At 40.6% G+C, this 14,461-nt stretch overlaps 1 protein-coding gene across 1 annotated transcript in view; it reads right to left on the bottom strand.

The window, feature by feature from the left end:
* Positions 1–14,461, bottom strand: part of RABL3 (RAB, member of RAS oncogene family like 3) — a 36,280-nt gene that overhangs the window by 20,294 nt on the left and 1,525 nt on the right. Inside the window, exon 2 of the mRNA XM_008146649.3 lies at positions 11,685–11,776. Within this exon, the coding sequence (XP_008144871.1) occupies positions 11,685–11,776 (92 nt within the window). The remainder of the gene's footprint in view (positions 1–11,684; positions 11,777–14,461) is intronic.

Genomic DNA, 14,461 nt, shown 5'->3' with positions numbered 1-14,461 from the left:
ATCAATAAACGTGATACATCACATAAATAAATTGAGAGATAAAAGTCACATAGTCATATCAATTGATGCAGAAAAAGCATTTAATAAAATCCAACACGCTTTCTTGATAAAAACCCTCAGCAAAATGAGAATAGAAGGATCATACCTCAACATAATAAAAGCTATATATGATAAACCCACAGCAAACATCATACTCAATGGGCAAAAACTAAAACCATTTCCCCTAAGAACAGGAATGAGACAGGGATGCCCACTTTCACCACTCCTGTTTGACATAGTACTGGAAGTGCTAGCCACAGCAATTAGACAAAAAGAAGAAATAAAATGTATCCAAATTGGAAAAGAAGATGTAAAACTGTCATTATTTGCAGATGATATGATACTGTACATAGGAAACCCTAAAGACCCCATCAAAAAATTATTAGACTTAATAAATTCGGCAATGTAGCAGGATACAAAATTAACACCAAGAAATCTATGGCATTTTTATACACCAATAGTGAACTTACAGAAAGAGAGATTTAAAAAATCCCACTTACCATCACACTAAAAAAAGTAAGATACCTAGGAATAAACTTAACTAAGGAGGTAAAAGACCTTTACTCGGAAAACTACAGGACACTGAAAAAAGAGATAGAGGAAGACGTAAAACACATGGAAGAACATACCATGTTCATGGATTGGTAGAATCAACATCATTAAAATGTCCATACTACCCAAAGCAATCTATAGATTCAATGCACTTCCCATTAAAATACCAACAGTATATTTCACAGACCTAGAATGAACTCTCCAAAAATTCATCTGGAATAAAAAAAGACCCCGAATAGCCACAGCAATCCTGAGAAAGAAGAACAAAGTAGGAAGGATCTCAATACCAGATACCAAGCTGTATTACAAAGCCACTGTTCTCAAAACTGCCTGGTACTGGCACAAGAACAGACATATAGACTAATGGAATAGAATAGAGAACCCAGACATCGACCCAAATCACTATGCTCAATTAATATTTGACAAAGGAGGCAAGAGCATACAATGGAGTCTCTTCAATAAATCGTGTTGGGAAAATTGGACAGATACATGCAAAAAAATGAAACTAGACCACCACCTTACACCATACACAAAAATAAACTCAAAATGGATAAAGGACTTAAACATAAGACGGGAAACCATAAAAATCTTAGAGGAATCCACAGGCAGCAAAATATCAGATATATGCCGAAGCAATATCTTCACCGATACAGCTCCTAGGGCAATGGGAACTATAGAGGAAATGAATAAATGGGACTACATCAAAATAAAAAGCTTCTGCACAGCAAAAGAAAACATCAACAAAACAACAAGAAAGCCCACTGCATGGGAGAACATATTTTCCAATGTTATCACCAGTAAGGATTTAATCTCCAACATTTACAGGGAACTCATACAACTTAACAAAAGAAAGATAACCCAATAAAAAATGGGCAACGGACCTCAATAGATACTTTTCGAAAGAGGACATAAGAAAGGCCAAGAGACATATGAAAACATGCTCAAAGTCACTAATCATCTGAGAGATGCAAATCAAAATGACAATGCGGTACAATCTCACACCTGTCAGAATGGCTATAATCAACAAATCAACAAATGACAAGTGCTGGCGAGGATGAGGAAAAAAAGGAACCCTTGTGCACTGCTGGTGGGAATGCAGACTGGTGCAGCCACTGTGGAGAACAGTATGGAGTTTCCTCAAAAAACTAAAAATGGAACTCACATTTAACCCAGTGATCCCACTTCTAGGAATATATCCCAAGAAATTAGAAACACCAATCAGACAGGATATATGCACCCCTATGTTCACTGCAGCACAATTTACCATAGCTAAGGTTTGGAAACAGCCTAAGTGCCCATCAGCAGATGAGTTGATTAAAAAACTGTGGTACATCTACATAATGGAATACTACGCTGCTGTAAAAAAGAAAGAATTCTTACCACTTGCAACAGTATGGATGGAACTGGAAAGCATTATGCTAAGTGAAATAAGCCAGTCAAAGAAAGATAAATATCACATGATCTCACTCATTTATGGAATATAATGAACAATATAAACTGATGAACAAAAACAGATCCAGAGACAGAGAAGCATCAATCAGACTGTCAAACCTGAGAGGGAAGGTAGGGTAGGGTGGGGGTAAGAGGGAGAGATCAACCAAAGGACTTGTATGCATGCATATAAGCCTAACCAATGGACACAGACACCAGGGAGGTGAGGGCAATGGAGGGATAAGGACACATATGTAATAGCTTAATCAATAAAGAGAGAGAGAGAAAAAAAAAACACACCCAAAACTCAGCCACATAACTGAAACTTTCTTCATCTGTCTCCCTTCCCTCCAAGACCCAAAACCAACCAGGGCGGTTTAGATACTCCTACTTGCTGCCATAACACCCTGTACACATCTATCATTTCTAACCACATTGCTTTATTTATTTGCCAATTTCTCTTCTATTAGACTCTGAGCATAAGGACAGGATCATGTATTATTCATCTTTGTAGGTCTAGAAAATACTATAGTACCCAGTACTTATTAGATGCTTGGCTATGTTTGTTTAAATCAATAAATAAATTTAGGATATCTCATCCTCCAAGGTTTTATTATATTCACTTTATTTTACTGAACACCAGTGCTTCTCAAGTACAGTTCTGAGAATGAACTAAATCAGAATTAATAGGAAGCTTGTTAAAAATAAAATTCTTGCCCTAACCGGTTTGGCTCAGTGGATAGAGTGTCGGCCTGCAGACTGAAGGGTCCCAGGTTGGATTCTGGTCAAGGGCATATACCTTGGTTATGGGCACATCCCCAGTAGGAGGTGTGCAGGAGGCAGCTGATTGATGTTCTCTCTCATTGATGTTTCTAACTCTCTATCTCTCTCCCTTCCTCTCTGTAAAAAACCAATAAAATATATTTAAAAAAAAAAATTCTTGCCCTAGTCGGTTTGGCTCGGTGGGTAGAGCGTCGGCCTGCAGACTAAAAGGTCCCAGGTTCGTTTCCAGTCAAGGGCACGTATCTTGGTTGCAGGCTCCTGACCCTGGTCTAGAGCACGCCGGAGGCAACCAATCAATGTGTCTCTCTCACATTGGTGTTTCTCTCTGTCAGTCCCTCTGCTTTCCACTCTCTCTAAAAATCAATGGGAAAAAAATATCCTTGGGTGAGGATTAAAAAAAAAAAAAGGTCCTGAGTTTGATTCCGGTCAAGGGCATATGCCCGGGGTTGCGGGCTCGATCCCCAGTGTGGGGTGTGCAAGAGGCAGCTGATCAATGATTCTCTCTCATTATTGATGTTTCTATCTCTCTCTCATTCTCCCTTCATCTCTGACAAAACGAGGAAAAGGAGGAGGAGGAGGAGGAGGAGGAGGAGGAGGAGGAGGAGGAGGAGGAGGAGGAGTTGTTTTTAGGGTGGGGCTCAAAAAATCTGTATTTTTAAAGAAAGCTCCTTAGGTGATTCTGTTACATAATTAAGTTTAGCAAGCATTGCAGTATACCACTTTTATCTCTAAAATTATTTCAAATGTCTAATGTTACCTCCCCTAAAAGACTAATTCCTCTAAGAATAGCCACTATGTAATACAATTCCCAGGTAGCATGCCCTCTTAAGCATTCAATGTACCAAGTCTGTTACCCAGATCCCTTTTGGCTACACATAGTCCCAAGCCAGCTTGACAAAATACCTTCCCTAATCACCTTTCATTGTTTCCCTCAAGAATTAGAAGAGAAAGTGTCCTTCTTCCTTTCCAACTTGTTCAACTAATACTGTTTAACTTAATTCAAATGGAATGAGTCCTAAGAACTTTAAACCAGTAGCTTGTAGTTATAACATTATATCTTTCACATGGGTGAGTGATCTCCAAGGGAAAGCTTGACATTATAAAAGGTATTGCTCTCCACACAATAAGTAGTTTCTTGGTGCTATACTAAGAGTCCAACATGATGGGGGTGGACTCTTATTGCCAAACTATAAGCAATATGTTTTATACTTAAATAGGTCATCAAGGATTTAATAATGTTCTTACAGACTTTAGAGTTATACAAGGAAACATTTCTCAACAGGTAGCAAACAGTATGTGCTGATCATCAAATGGAAAAAGGAGCCATACTTCTAATGCTGTTCTCACTCACTTAACTCTTGACGTTTTGTTGGAAACCAAATCAAGACTAAGTAAGTACAAAAGGTTTTGTCTCATTTGAATAGTTTATTGTTTGTAATTTTTAAAAACTAAAATCAAATTTAGTAAAGAAAATAAGACACATCAAGAAAGAATGCTGAATGTTATAGATGCTAATAAGTTTGGTCTGGTATATATGCCTGCATTATTATTATCCTATCTAATAAAAGGGTAATATGCAAATTAACCATCACTCTGTCACAATGATGGCGGCGCCCATAGCCACAAGATGGCGGCGCCCAGTCCCCTCAGCCTTGCTGGAGTCCCCCAGTCCTGGGGGGGCTGCCGCTGAGAGCGGGCAGTGTGAGCGGCCTGGCAGAATGCTTGCTTCGTTGCTGTGGTGATGGAGGGCCTCTGGGCAGCGGGCGTGGAACCGCCGGGGTGGGACGCTTGCTTTGTCGCTGTGGTGATGCCCCAGCCACGGAGGGTCTCTGGGGGGCAGGGGGCCAGCCCGCAGCTTCTGCGGCCGAGAGCAGGCCCAGAGAGGAGATGGCGGGCCCGCCTCCCACGGAAGCAGCACAGCTCCTGGCGGCATGCTGTGGTTCCCGCCGGCTCCCGCGGAAGCAGTGGGCAGCCTACTGCAGCGCGATATCGTGCAATGGGCTACTAGTTAGAGAAATAAAAAGGTAGGAGGTCTTCGAAGAGAGTTGGGAAAAAAGAGATGATAGAAAAGAGCAACTAGGAAAGCGCAGCAGGGAGCAGGAACTGAATTTGACTCATTCACTGCTATACAGGCATACCTCAGAGAGATGACAGGTTTGTTCCAGACCACTGCAATAAAGTGAGTGTCATAATAGAGCAAGTGGTAATGTTTCACTGGTGCAAGGGTGTTGCCTTCAATTTGCAAAAATCACAACATCTATAAAGCACAATAAAGCAAAGCACAAGAAAATGAGGTATGCCTGTACTTTCAATTCCTTGCAGTGTCTGATACTCAGTAGGTATGCAATATACTATGTACTGAATGAACAAATGAATGAATGACTAGTATAGAGGTTGCTGCTAATTACCTCTCCTTTCTAGTAATCTTGTTTTGCCTTCAGCCAAGCTCAGTTCCTCCTTTAAAAAAAAAAAACCTTCACTTTTCCCTTCTATTCTGTATCCATTCACTTCTTTACTTAACCTCTATTTTTAAAAAATATTTTCATTGATTTCTGTAGAGAGAGAGAGAGAGAAAGGAGGGAGAGAGAGAAACATCAGTGAGAGAAAAACATGGATTAGCTGCCTCCTGCATGCTCCCTATTGGGGATGGAGCCTGAAACCTAGGCATGTGCCCTGACTGGGAATCAAACTGGAGACTTCTTGGTGCATGGAAGGACACTTAACCAATTGAGCCACACTGGCCAGGGCCCTTTACTTAACCTCTATACTTTGTGAAAGATTGATTTAAACCTTTGTCTTTCTTTCCTCTCTGTCTACTCACATCATTTGCTTCCTGCCACTAACATTCCTTGCACTTTCAAAGGTCAGCACTGACTTCATCATCACCAAATTCAACTTTTTTCTTCTCACTCCTTACATCTCTATAGTATTTCATACTAAAAATCAATCCTCCCTTTGTGAAATTCTCATCTCTCTTTGCTCTTGTGGTATTTCATCATCTTGGCTATCCTCCTACCTTTTGATCAATCTTTCTCTGAGCCCTCTTTCACCTTCAACTTTCTAAATATACCCCAAAGTTCTTCATCAGCTCTTCTCTTTCTAAATGTTCTTTTTTGAAAACCTCATCATCTCTCATCTCCATACAGATGATTTCAACTCCTCATTTACTCTTGAACTTCAACTCCTCATTTTCAAATGCTTTCTGGATGGATAGCTTCAGGTGGATAACTTAGATACTGCCCTTCATCATGTCCAGAACTGAATTTATTATCATTTTCTTCTCTTTCACCTATAATATACATCCCTTTTCTTGGGGAATAATCCATTCATCTGTTGCCCAGGCCACCCATTCAATCATTAATGCCAGTATAATTTTCTACTCTTCACAAACATCTCACTCTCTCCTGAATTGCTATAACACTAATTTTCTGCATAAGTGCTGTTTATATAAGAAGTTTCTGTGATGATAAAAATACCCAATTCAATAACCACTAGTAATACGTGACTACTGAACAGTTCAACTGAGGAACTAAATTTTTAATTTAATTAGTTAATTTAAATTTAAAGTGCCACATGAGTCTAGGGGTTATTGTATTTAACAGCATTAGAATACTTTTTTCTTACTACCATTGTTCCTTTGGAACAAGAGGAACTACAGAATAGCGGTCAAGAGCACAGGCTCTTGGACTTCACTGCCTGGGTCTGAATCCCAACTCTATCACTTATGATCAGTATGGCATTGGACAAGTCACTTAATATCTCTGTGCCTCAACTGCTTCATTGGAAAATACGGACACTAATAGTAACTACCCTGAAGGCTATTGTGGGAACAAAATGAATTAGTATGTAAAATAGGTGCCTAGTCTACCCAAAGGGTTAGCCATCATTCATTATTATTATCAAAGATCATTTATTTATACACCTTGTTCCACCTACTAGACCCCACTTCATAGTCTTAGTGAGGATAGAGATAGCTTTTAAAAAAATTTATCCCCAGTGCTTGCACATTATGCTATCCAAAGAGAAAGTCCATAAATATTCATTGAATGCAATATGTAAATTAGTTAAAATCCCATTAAAGTGAACAAGAAATGACAAACCAATTTCCTTATTTATAATCTGTGAAAAGATTAAGTTCTGTAAGTCTTGTTTTCATAAATAAAAGTACCCATGCATTCATATTAGTCTCATCAGATTTGATGCCACAAAATTAGAAGACAGGAATGAAGAATACCACAAAATAAAACTTTTCTGCTCTGCAGTGCATCCTAAATCCAAAAGTTAATAATTACTGAGTATATGCATTAAGCTCATTAGCTTCATCTAGTACTTGTAATTAAACAATTACATTATCACCTTTATCACTGCTATTTTTAGCTGGCTCTTACACAGATGTGAAATGAGCTAAATGAGACAACTGCTAGTGTATTCATGGGTCTATCCTTTTCACAGATGTCAATAACAGAGAAGCTATAATCCTTCCTATATAATAAAAGCCTAATATGCAAATTGTCCCCTCGACCAGTTCAACTGCTTGCTATGACATGCACTGACCACCAGGGGCAGTTCAGAACATGGTGGGTGTCAGCAACGCGGCGCTGGCAGTGGGCAGCAGTGGAGGTGCTGCCGGCCCCGATGGGCCCTGATGAGAGCGGGACTGCAGCGGGATGGTGGAGTAGGTAAGCGGGCAACGCCAGGCCAAGACGGGTGCGATAGGGAGCCCGATCGCCCTGCAGACTGAGACCAGCGGTGGTGGCAGGGGGTGGGGCCACCGCCCAGCTCCCAGGCGCTGAGGGAGCCGGGCAGGGGGCTGAGACAGGAAATTGGGGGTGGGTGGCGGCGACAAATCTCCTGCGGCACCTGGGTGGGAAGGGGGGGTGTGAGGGGGGGGGCTGCGACCTCTTGCTGGCTACCTGGGGGTGGGGGTGATGAGGACGGAGGTGCAGTGAAAACGTGGGGTGTCCACAGAACTCACCATCACTCTCCATGCTCCCTTCCCCTGGATACCAGGGCTCGTGAGCCAGAGAAGCCCCCTGGCACTCAGGTGCCCGACACCCATGAGAAGCCCACCCTGTACCGTGTGGCCTCTTCTGGGTGAGCTAGGCCGCAGCTGCCGGGACTGCAGGGGCCAGTCGGGCTCCCCATGGGTTCAGGCAAGAGCAGGTCTGCGAGGCCAGCCAGGAGAGAGCATGCTGCCCACCCGGCTTCCGTGGCGCCACTGGGCGGCCCAGAGGCCCATGCTGCGCCCTGGCCCACGGCGTCCCGCCGTGCTCACCACATCTCCGCGTGGGGACTCAGGCACTGTGACTCAGGCGGAGGGGAGTGCGTGGGGGCCCGGGGCCCAGGGCCCAGGTACTGCCCAGGGCCCAGAGGTCAGCTGGGACATGCCCTTCCACACCAGACGCTTGTGCTTCGATAGCCAGCCAGGCCTACGGACCGCACCCGTTCATGAATTTTGTGCACTGGGCCTCTAGCTGCAATATAAAAGCTGCTAGGAAGAAAGTGTTCTAAGCTATTTAGGTAAAGGCTTTATCAGATTTAATCATTCTTGCTAAAGGGAAGAAATGTTCACTTTATAATAACGATAGTCAAAAGGATTTACATATCTATGACAACTTTACTTAAGATTATCATTTAATGCCTTTTACATATGTTGTCATTTAAAAAATTCATTCTTCTCAAAGATCAATCAGCCCAAGAAACAAAGAAGAGTAATAAGAGCTAGGTCCCTTTGAGTCCCACATGCTCCATTCTTCCACAATAAGCAATTTAGGCCAGGGTAGACTTAAAGGAGTCAATTAGTATCACACTCATTCTCATTCCAGTAAAATTATTCATATTCATGACATTTGTCTTTGACTACTGTAGTCTTTATTCCAGTGTTCCTTGGAACTATGGGGAGAGTTCAAAAATCTGCAGTCTATTATGCTAAGTGAAATAAGCCAGTCAGAGAAAGACAAGTATCACATGATCTCACTTACATGTGGAATCTAATGAACAAAATAAACTGCCAAACAAAATAGATCCAGAGACATGGAAGCATGGAACAAAATGATACCAGATTTAAGGGTATACTGAAAACTGCCTGAGATTGGGAATGAGACAAGGATGCATGCCCACTGTCACCACTTCTATTCAACATGTATGTATGGGAGACTTAGCCAATTCAATATGAAATGAGGGGGAAAAACGGTAAATTACACAAACAGACTGAGCTCTGATTAGGGATAAGAAGGGCAGGACAGGGATAAAGGGCAGGGAGCAGAAAATTGAACTAAAGTTCAATTTAAAATTGTAAAGCACTATATTTTAACTTTGCTTCTTAAGCTATGATCTTCTCTACAAACTTGTAGGCTAGGTAAAGCAGGTATTATTAACTTCAACTTTGCTAAGACTCAGAGAAGTAAAATGATTAGTTTAAGGTCACTCTTTAAGAAGCAAAAGGCAAAACGAAGACTGACTCAGGGTATGGGAGTTTAAATCTACGTCTGTTTTTTTGTTTTGTTTGTTTTTTCAATGTCTTCTCACAGGAAGGGAGCTAGAAAGGTGCAAAGGAAAATTTTGTGCAGATCTTATTATTGAGTCTCCCAAACTTAAATAAAGTTGCCATTGAACTCATTATCTGGAATGTGTTTTTCTTCCATATCTAAGAATTTGGGAACATGGTAGGTTGAAATGGCAGACAGGTACTTCCTGACTTTACATGCATAGAAATGTCATAAACTATTAAAAAAATAAACGAAGAGGACAAGCTCAAAAGACAGGAAAATCCCCAGATGCTAGAAATTAAGAAAGAACTTAAAATCAGAGTGAGAAGTGGGAACTGACCTAGATTCAGAATAGCTTCAGGGTCTGGTCCCTGGAGTTTTAGTGCCCATCCAGGAATAGAGATTTGTTTTCCAGTTTTTAAGGCAAGAGTACATGTGGGTGAGTGACAAAGACCAGACTATAGTTCTCTTCATGAAATCTGGACCCTTGATGAGCTACCCTGTCAGTGAAAGAGAGTAGGAAAAACTCTATCCACTGGCTCAGGAAAACATGAAAAATAAAAAAACTTTCTTATCAGCGACCACACATAGAGGTAATAGAGAATAGAGAAAAAGCCCCAAGAAATGGAAACCATGGGCCTATGCTATAATTGAATATTAGGGGAATTTACGTGATCTAAATGGCATGGAAACTCCTAACTGAGAAATTACAAGGACCACTGAAATCCCTAGGGCAGTGGTCGGCAAACCGCGGCTCGCGAGCCACATGCGGCTCTTTGGCCCCTTGAGTGTTCTAACACCACTTCTTCAAAATAGACTCGCCCAGGCTGAAAACCGACTTCTGCACATGGGCCACGAAGTTTCAATCGCACTGTACTTGTGTGCCCGCACGTGGTATTTTGTGGAAGAGCCACACTCAAGGGGCCAAAGAGCTGCATGTGGCTCGCGAGCTGCGGTTTGCCGACCACTGCCCTAGGGTTCTGACAGCAAGAGAAATGAAAAGGCACTGACTGGACTTTCACACCACAACATATAGGTCGGGACTTCCACAGGAACAGGAAAAGTATCTTGCTCAAGATGTGACCATCTTCAAACAATCACACACCATACAAAAAGATACATTTTCATGAAGTAGAGTCAACATATGTACAGCAAGAAGGATATCTACCAATCACCCAGAAAAAATGAGAACATTCCAAAAAAAAAACCTATAAAATAGTATGTTTAAAATGATTAAAATAAAAAAGTAAAACCATAACTAAAGATTAGGATATTCTGAAAAATGTTGACATTTGCAAAAGAACCAAAAAAGAATATCTAAAAACTATAGTTACTAAAATAAAATAAAAAACTGAGTGGATATATTAAAAGCACATTAGTCATAGTTGAAGTGATTTTTAGGTAACTGGAGTACATCATCCAGAATGAACTGAGGAGAAATAAAGAATAGAAAACATGAAAGTACATATAAAAGATACAGAGGAGAAAAATCTAATAGAAGTTCAAAAGGAGAAGATTGAGGGAATGAAGGCAGACAGACAATAGCTAAAACTTTTGAAAAATGAAGACAGCCATGAAAAGCACTACTTCTGAATAGAATGACTAATAACTAATCCATATCTAGACATAGGTTAGCAAAACTACATACCATCAAAGATTTCTGATGAAAGATTTCTAATCAGCAGCAAAATAAGTCACAGAACTTAGTCAAAGAACTAAAGGAAAAATAACTGTCAATCTAGCTAACTATCATCCCTTCCCAACTTATTTCTTAACTCAGTGGAGAGAGGTATGCCAGCAGAGGAGATACTTGGATTGGAGTAGCCGGAATTAGCAAACACCAACAATATCTGGGAAGATACTTAAGTCTATGGAAACTGCACCTGTGTCTCCTAAATGTGAGGTGGAACAGATGACCTAGACATAAGGCTCCACAAGCTTTTGCCTTTGCACTATTTCTAGCCAAAAGCTGGATTTTTCAGTGTCAAAGGCTTAGAATTATTTATGGAGCATGTAATTTCTCAGGAGATTCCATGCCATTTAGATCATGTAAACTCCACATACATAGCATAGCAATTAAAAGTGAAGTCTCTAAAATCAGACTAATGGGGATCAAATCTTGACTGCCTGTTAAGCATTGAGTGAATTTGGTCATGTTACTTTATTACTCTACGGCTTAGTTTCTGCAGCTATTATCTCACAGTTTAAAAAAGATCAAATAAGGAGAGACATGTAAAGCATAGTATCTAGCACAGAGTATGTGCTTAATAAAGCCCAGTTATTATCATTACTTAGTTTTGACTGCAGCACTGTAATCTGATTACATAGTTTGAACAAATTAATTTTACTATGACTACTAAAAAAAAACCCCTAAAAATATAGGAAACATACTCTGACATCTACTGAGCAGCCCACAGTCCATGATGGATTTCCCAGCACTTGATTTTGGCACAGAAGATGAACTAGTGAAGATTTACCAACACCTGTAAAAGATACAAAAACTCTAGTTATATAAGAGACATGCTGAAATCTGATAGCAAAAGTGTGACTGAGAATATGCAGTAATCATGGTATGTAAATTATGGTTGTTTAAAGGATGTCCATACCATACCAAGCATTTAATAAGCTTTATTAATAAGTAAATGGTCAAGGAGGGCTTGTTAAAACATAGAATTCTGGGTCCTGCTCCCAGTTTCCTATTCAGCAGGTCTGTTGTGGAGCTCAAAGATTTTGCACTTCTAACAAACTCCTTGGTGATGCTGATGCTATGGTCCAGGGGCCTTGCTTTGAGAACTACTGTTCTAGGGCAATTGCATATGAACTAGTCCTTTCCTTTTGAATGATTTCATCTATTCAACCTTTTTCAGAATTGTAGAATATTAACAGATCTTGGAGGTAATGCTCTATCCTGATTACCAATGGAGAGGTCCCTTCCATGGCACCGTTAGCTGATCTTTCAGATGGTGCTTGAACACTGTCAGTGACAGGGACTCACCATTTCACAATTCCTTACTTAGACACTCCCATTCCGACAGCCAACCACTTGGCCCAGCTTTACCCTTTGGAAAAAAGGGAACAACTCTACTCCCTCTTCTACATCATGGCCCTTTACCTTAAGGCAGCACTTTATTTTCCTGTAGCTCTCCTGGGTTCAGGGCAATCTATATGAGGGGGGAAGAAAATGAGTTTCCATTTACATGATGGAGTCACTCATATAACTAACAGCATTTTGATGCCACCATGACAAGCATGGTTGATGAATCTTCATGCATCATTTGTTGTATAAAAAATTTAGACCTTCTCTTTGTGTGCAATTTTGTGTATGAACCTATCATTTATGTTTATTTTTTATTATATGAAGTTATATTTACAGACAACCAGAAAGTATTTTTTAAAAAGAAGAAAAAGTCATCTGAAGAGCACTATTGTAAACATGTAGGCTAACTTTCATAAGCAGGGTTTTCTATAAGCAGATTCTTACTGTAAATATACACACGGTATACTTGAAAACAATAAATCTAAGCCTCTGTTTACACATCTGGTTTTGTCTGGAATATACTACCTATTCTTCCCCACCCCCGCCCTCCATTGGCCTGGTGAATTAATCTGTCAAGACTCAGCATCATTCTAGTTATTGTCATTTCTGATTCCACACAGGTAGAACTAAGCACATTATCCACCACCCTCTGGTCTCCACTGTACCCTGTACATTTTTCTACAGAACTCTTAAAACACATTACAGTTGTCTATAGGTTTTATTCACTGTTTAATTTTAATTTCTTTGCGGATTGGAACTGGGTTTTACTCACCTTTAAAAAAAAATCCAATACTCAGAATAGGTCCTTAATTAGTACTTATTTAGTGACTAAAATTCTCCATGTTATTATAATCTTCCTAAACATATTTAATATCTCCTTTATAATTCAGAACACTGACATAACAATTCACTTAACCATTCCCTAATTACTAGATATTTAGGGTGTTTTAAAATTTTCATTATGCCAAAAAAAGATTTCTGTTTAAACTTTGGTTAAAATTATTTTGCCGGCTGTGGTGGCTCAGTGGATTGAGCCATCATCCCATGGACCAAGAGGACCCAGGTTCAATTCCCAGTCAGGGCACATGCCCAGATTGTAGGGCAGCCAGAGGCAGCCAATCAATGAGTCTCTCTCATCATTGATGTCTCTATCTCTCTCTCCCTCTCCCTTCTTCTCTGAAATCAATAAAAATATTTTTAAAAATGCATTCATTTGCTGGAGGGTAAGAGGCCCAAGGTAATGAAATAAATACCAGCTGCAAATATTAGTTGTTGGTAATGTATTAAGCTCATCCCTTGTATCTGAAATAACAAAGAGAATTATCAAATACTAGAGGCCCAGTGCATGATTGAATCATGCACGTGTAGGATCCCCTACACGCTTTCGCTTTCGCTCGCGGGGGAGCTGGGTGCCTGTCCGCTGGTGCACCAGGCCTTTCAGAAGCCTCCGGCTCGGCGAAGGCTTCTGAAAGGCCCGGTGCCTGAGCGGACCGGCACCCAGCTCCCCCGCTTTTGATGGTCCGCGGCCGGACGTGAGCTCGCTGCCCCAGAGGCCCCTTCTGTGCCGCAGCACAGCCATGGCGCAGACACGAGCTCAGTGTCCCGCTGGCCCAATCGGCTACCCCGGCCATCCCGAGTCCCACCCCCTGCGCCTCCCGCTGGCCCAATCGTGGGCGTAGCGGAGTGATGGTAATTTACATATTACCATTTTATTAGGTAGGATACCTATGGGATACAAAACAAATATCTATATCCCAAGTCATTCCTTTATGTATTTTGTGAAATCCTCCAAATTTCACTAGGGAAATAAGCTTTTATTCAAAAGGAAACTTTAAAGGTTGAATACAAAGGCAGATGAAGTGTAAGAAGTATATTCTAACCTGATAGCAAATCACTGTTAAAAGGGAACTGATAAAAAGGCAATAACTGACTTTGTACATACAGCCTAACATCAGTGAATGTGTAACAAGATCAATCACTTTCCTGGTGGGCATGACTGTCTTCTATTTTACAACTAAATTATAATGAACAAACAAACAAAATAAAGCTTACTAATTGCCTGGTCAGTTTCCACCATTTAATGCAGCAGCCAATTCAAATCTGCTACATAATTGATTCCAGTTATAAACCC

This window comes from Eptesicus fuscus, chromosome 3 (genome assembly GCF_027574615.1).
Source record: "Eptesicus fuscus isolate TK198812 chromosome 3, DD_ASM_mEF_20220401, whole genome shotgun sequence".
Lineage (NCBI taxonomy): Eukaryota > Metazoa > Chordata > Mammalia > Chiroptera > Vespertilionidae > Eptesicus > Eptesicus fuscus.
This window is presented reverse-complemented; position numbering and strand designations above follow the sequence as displayed.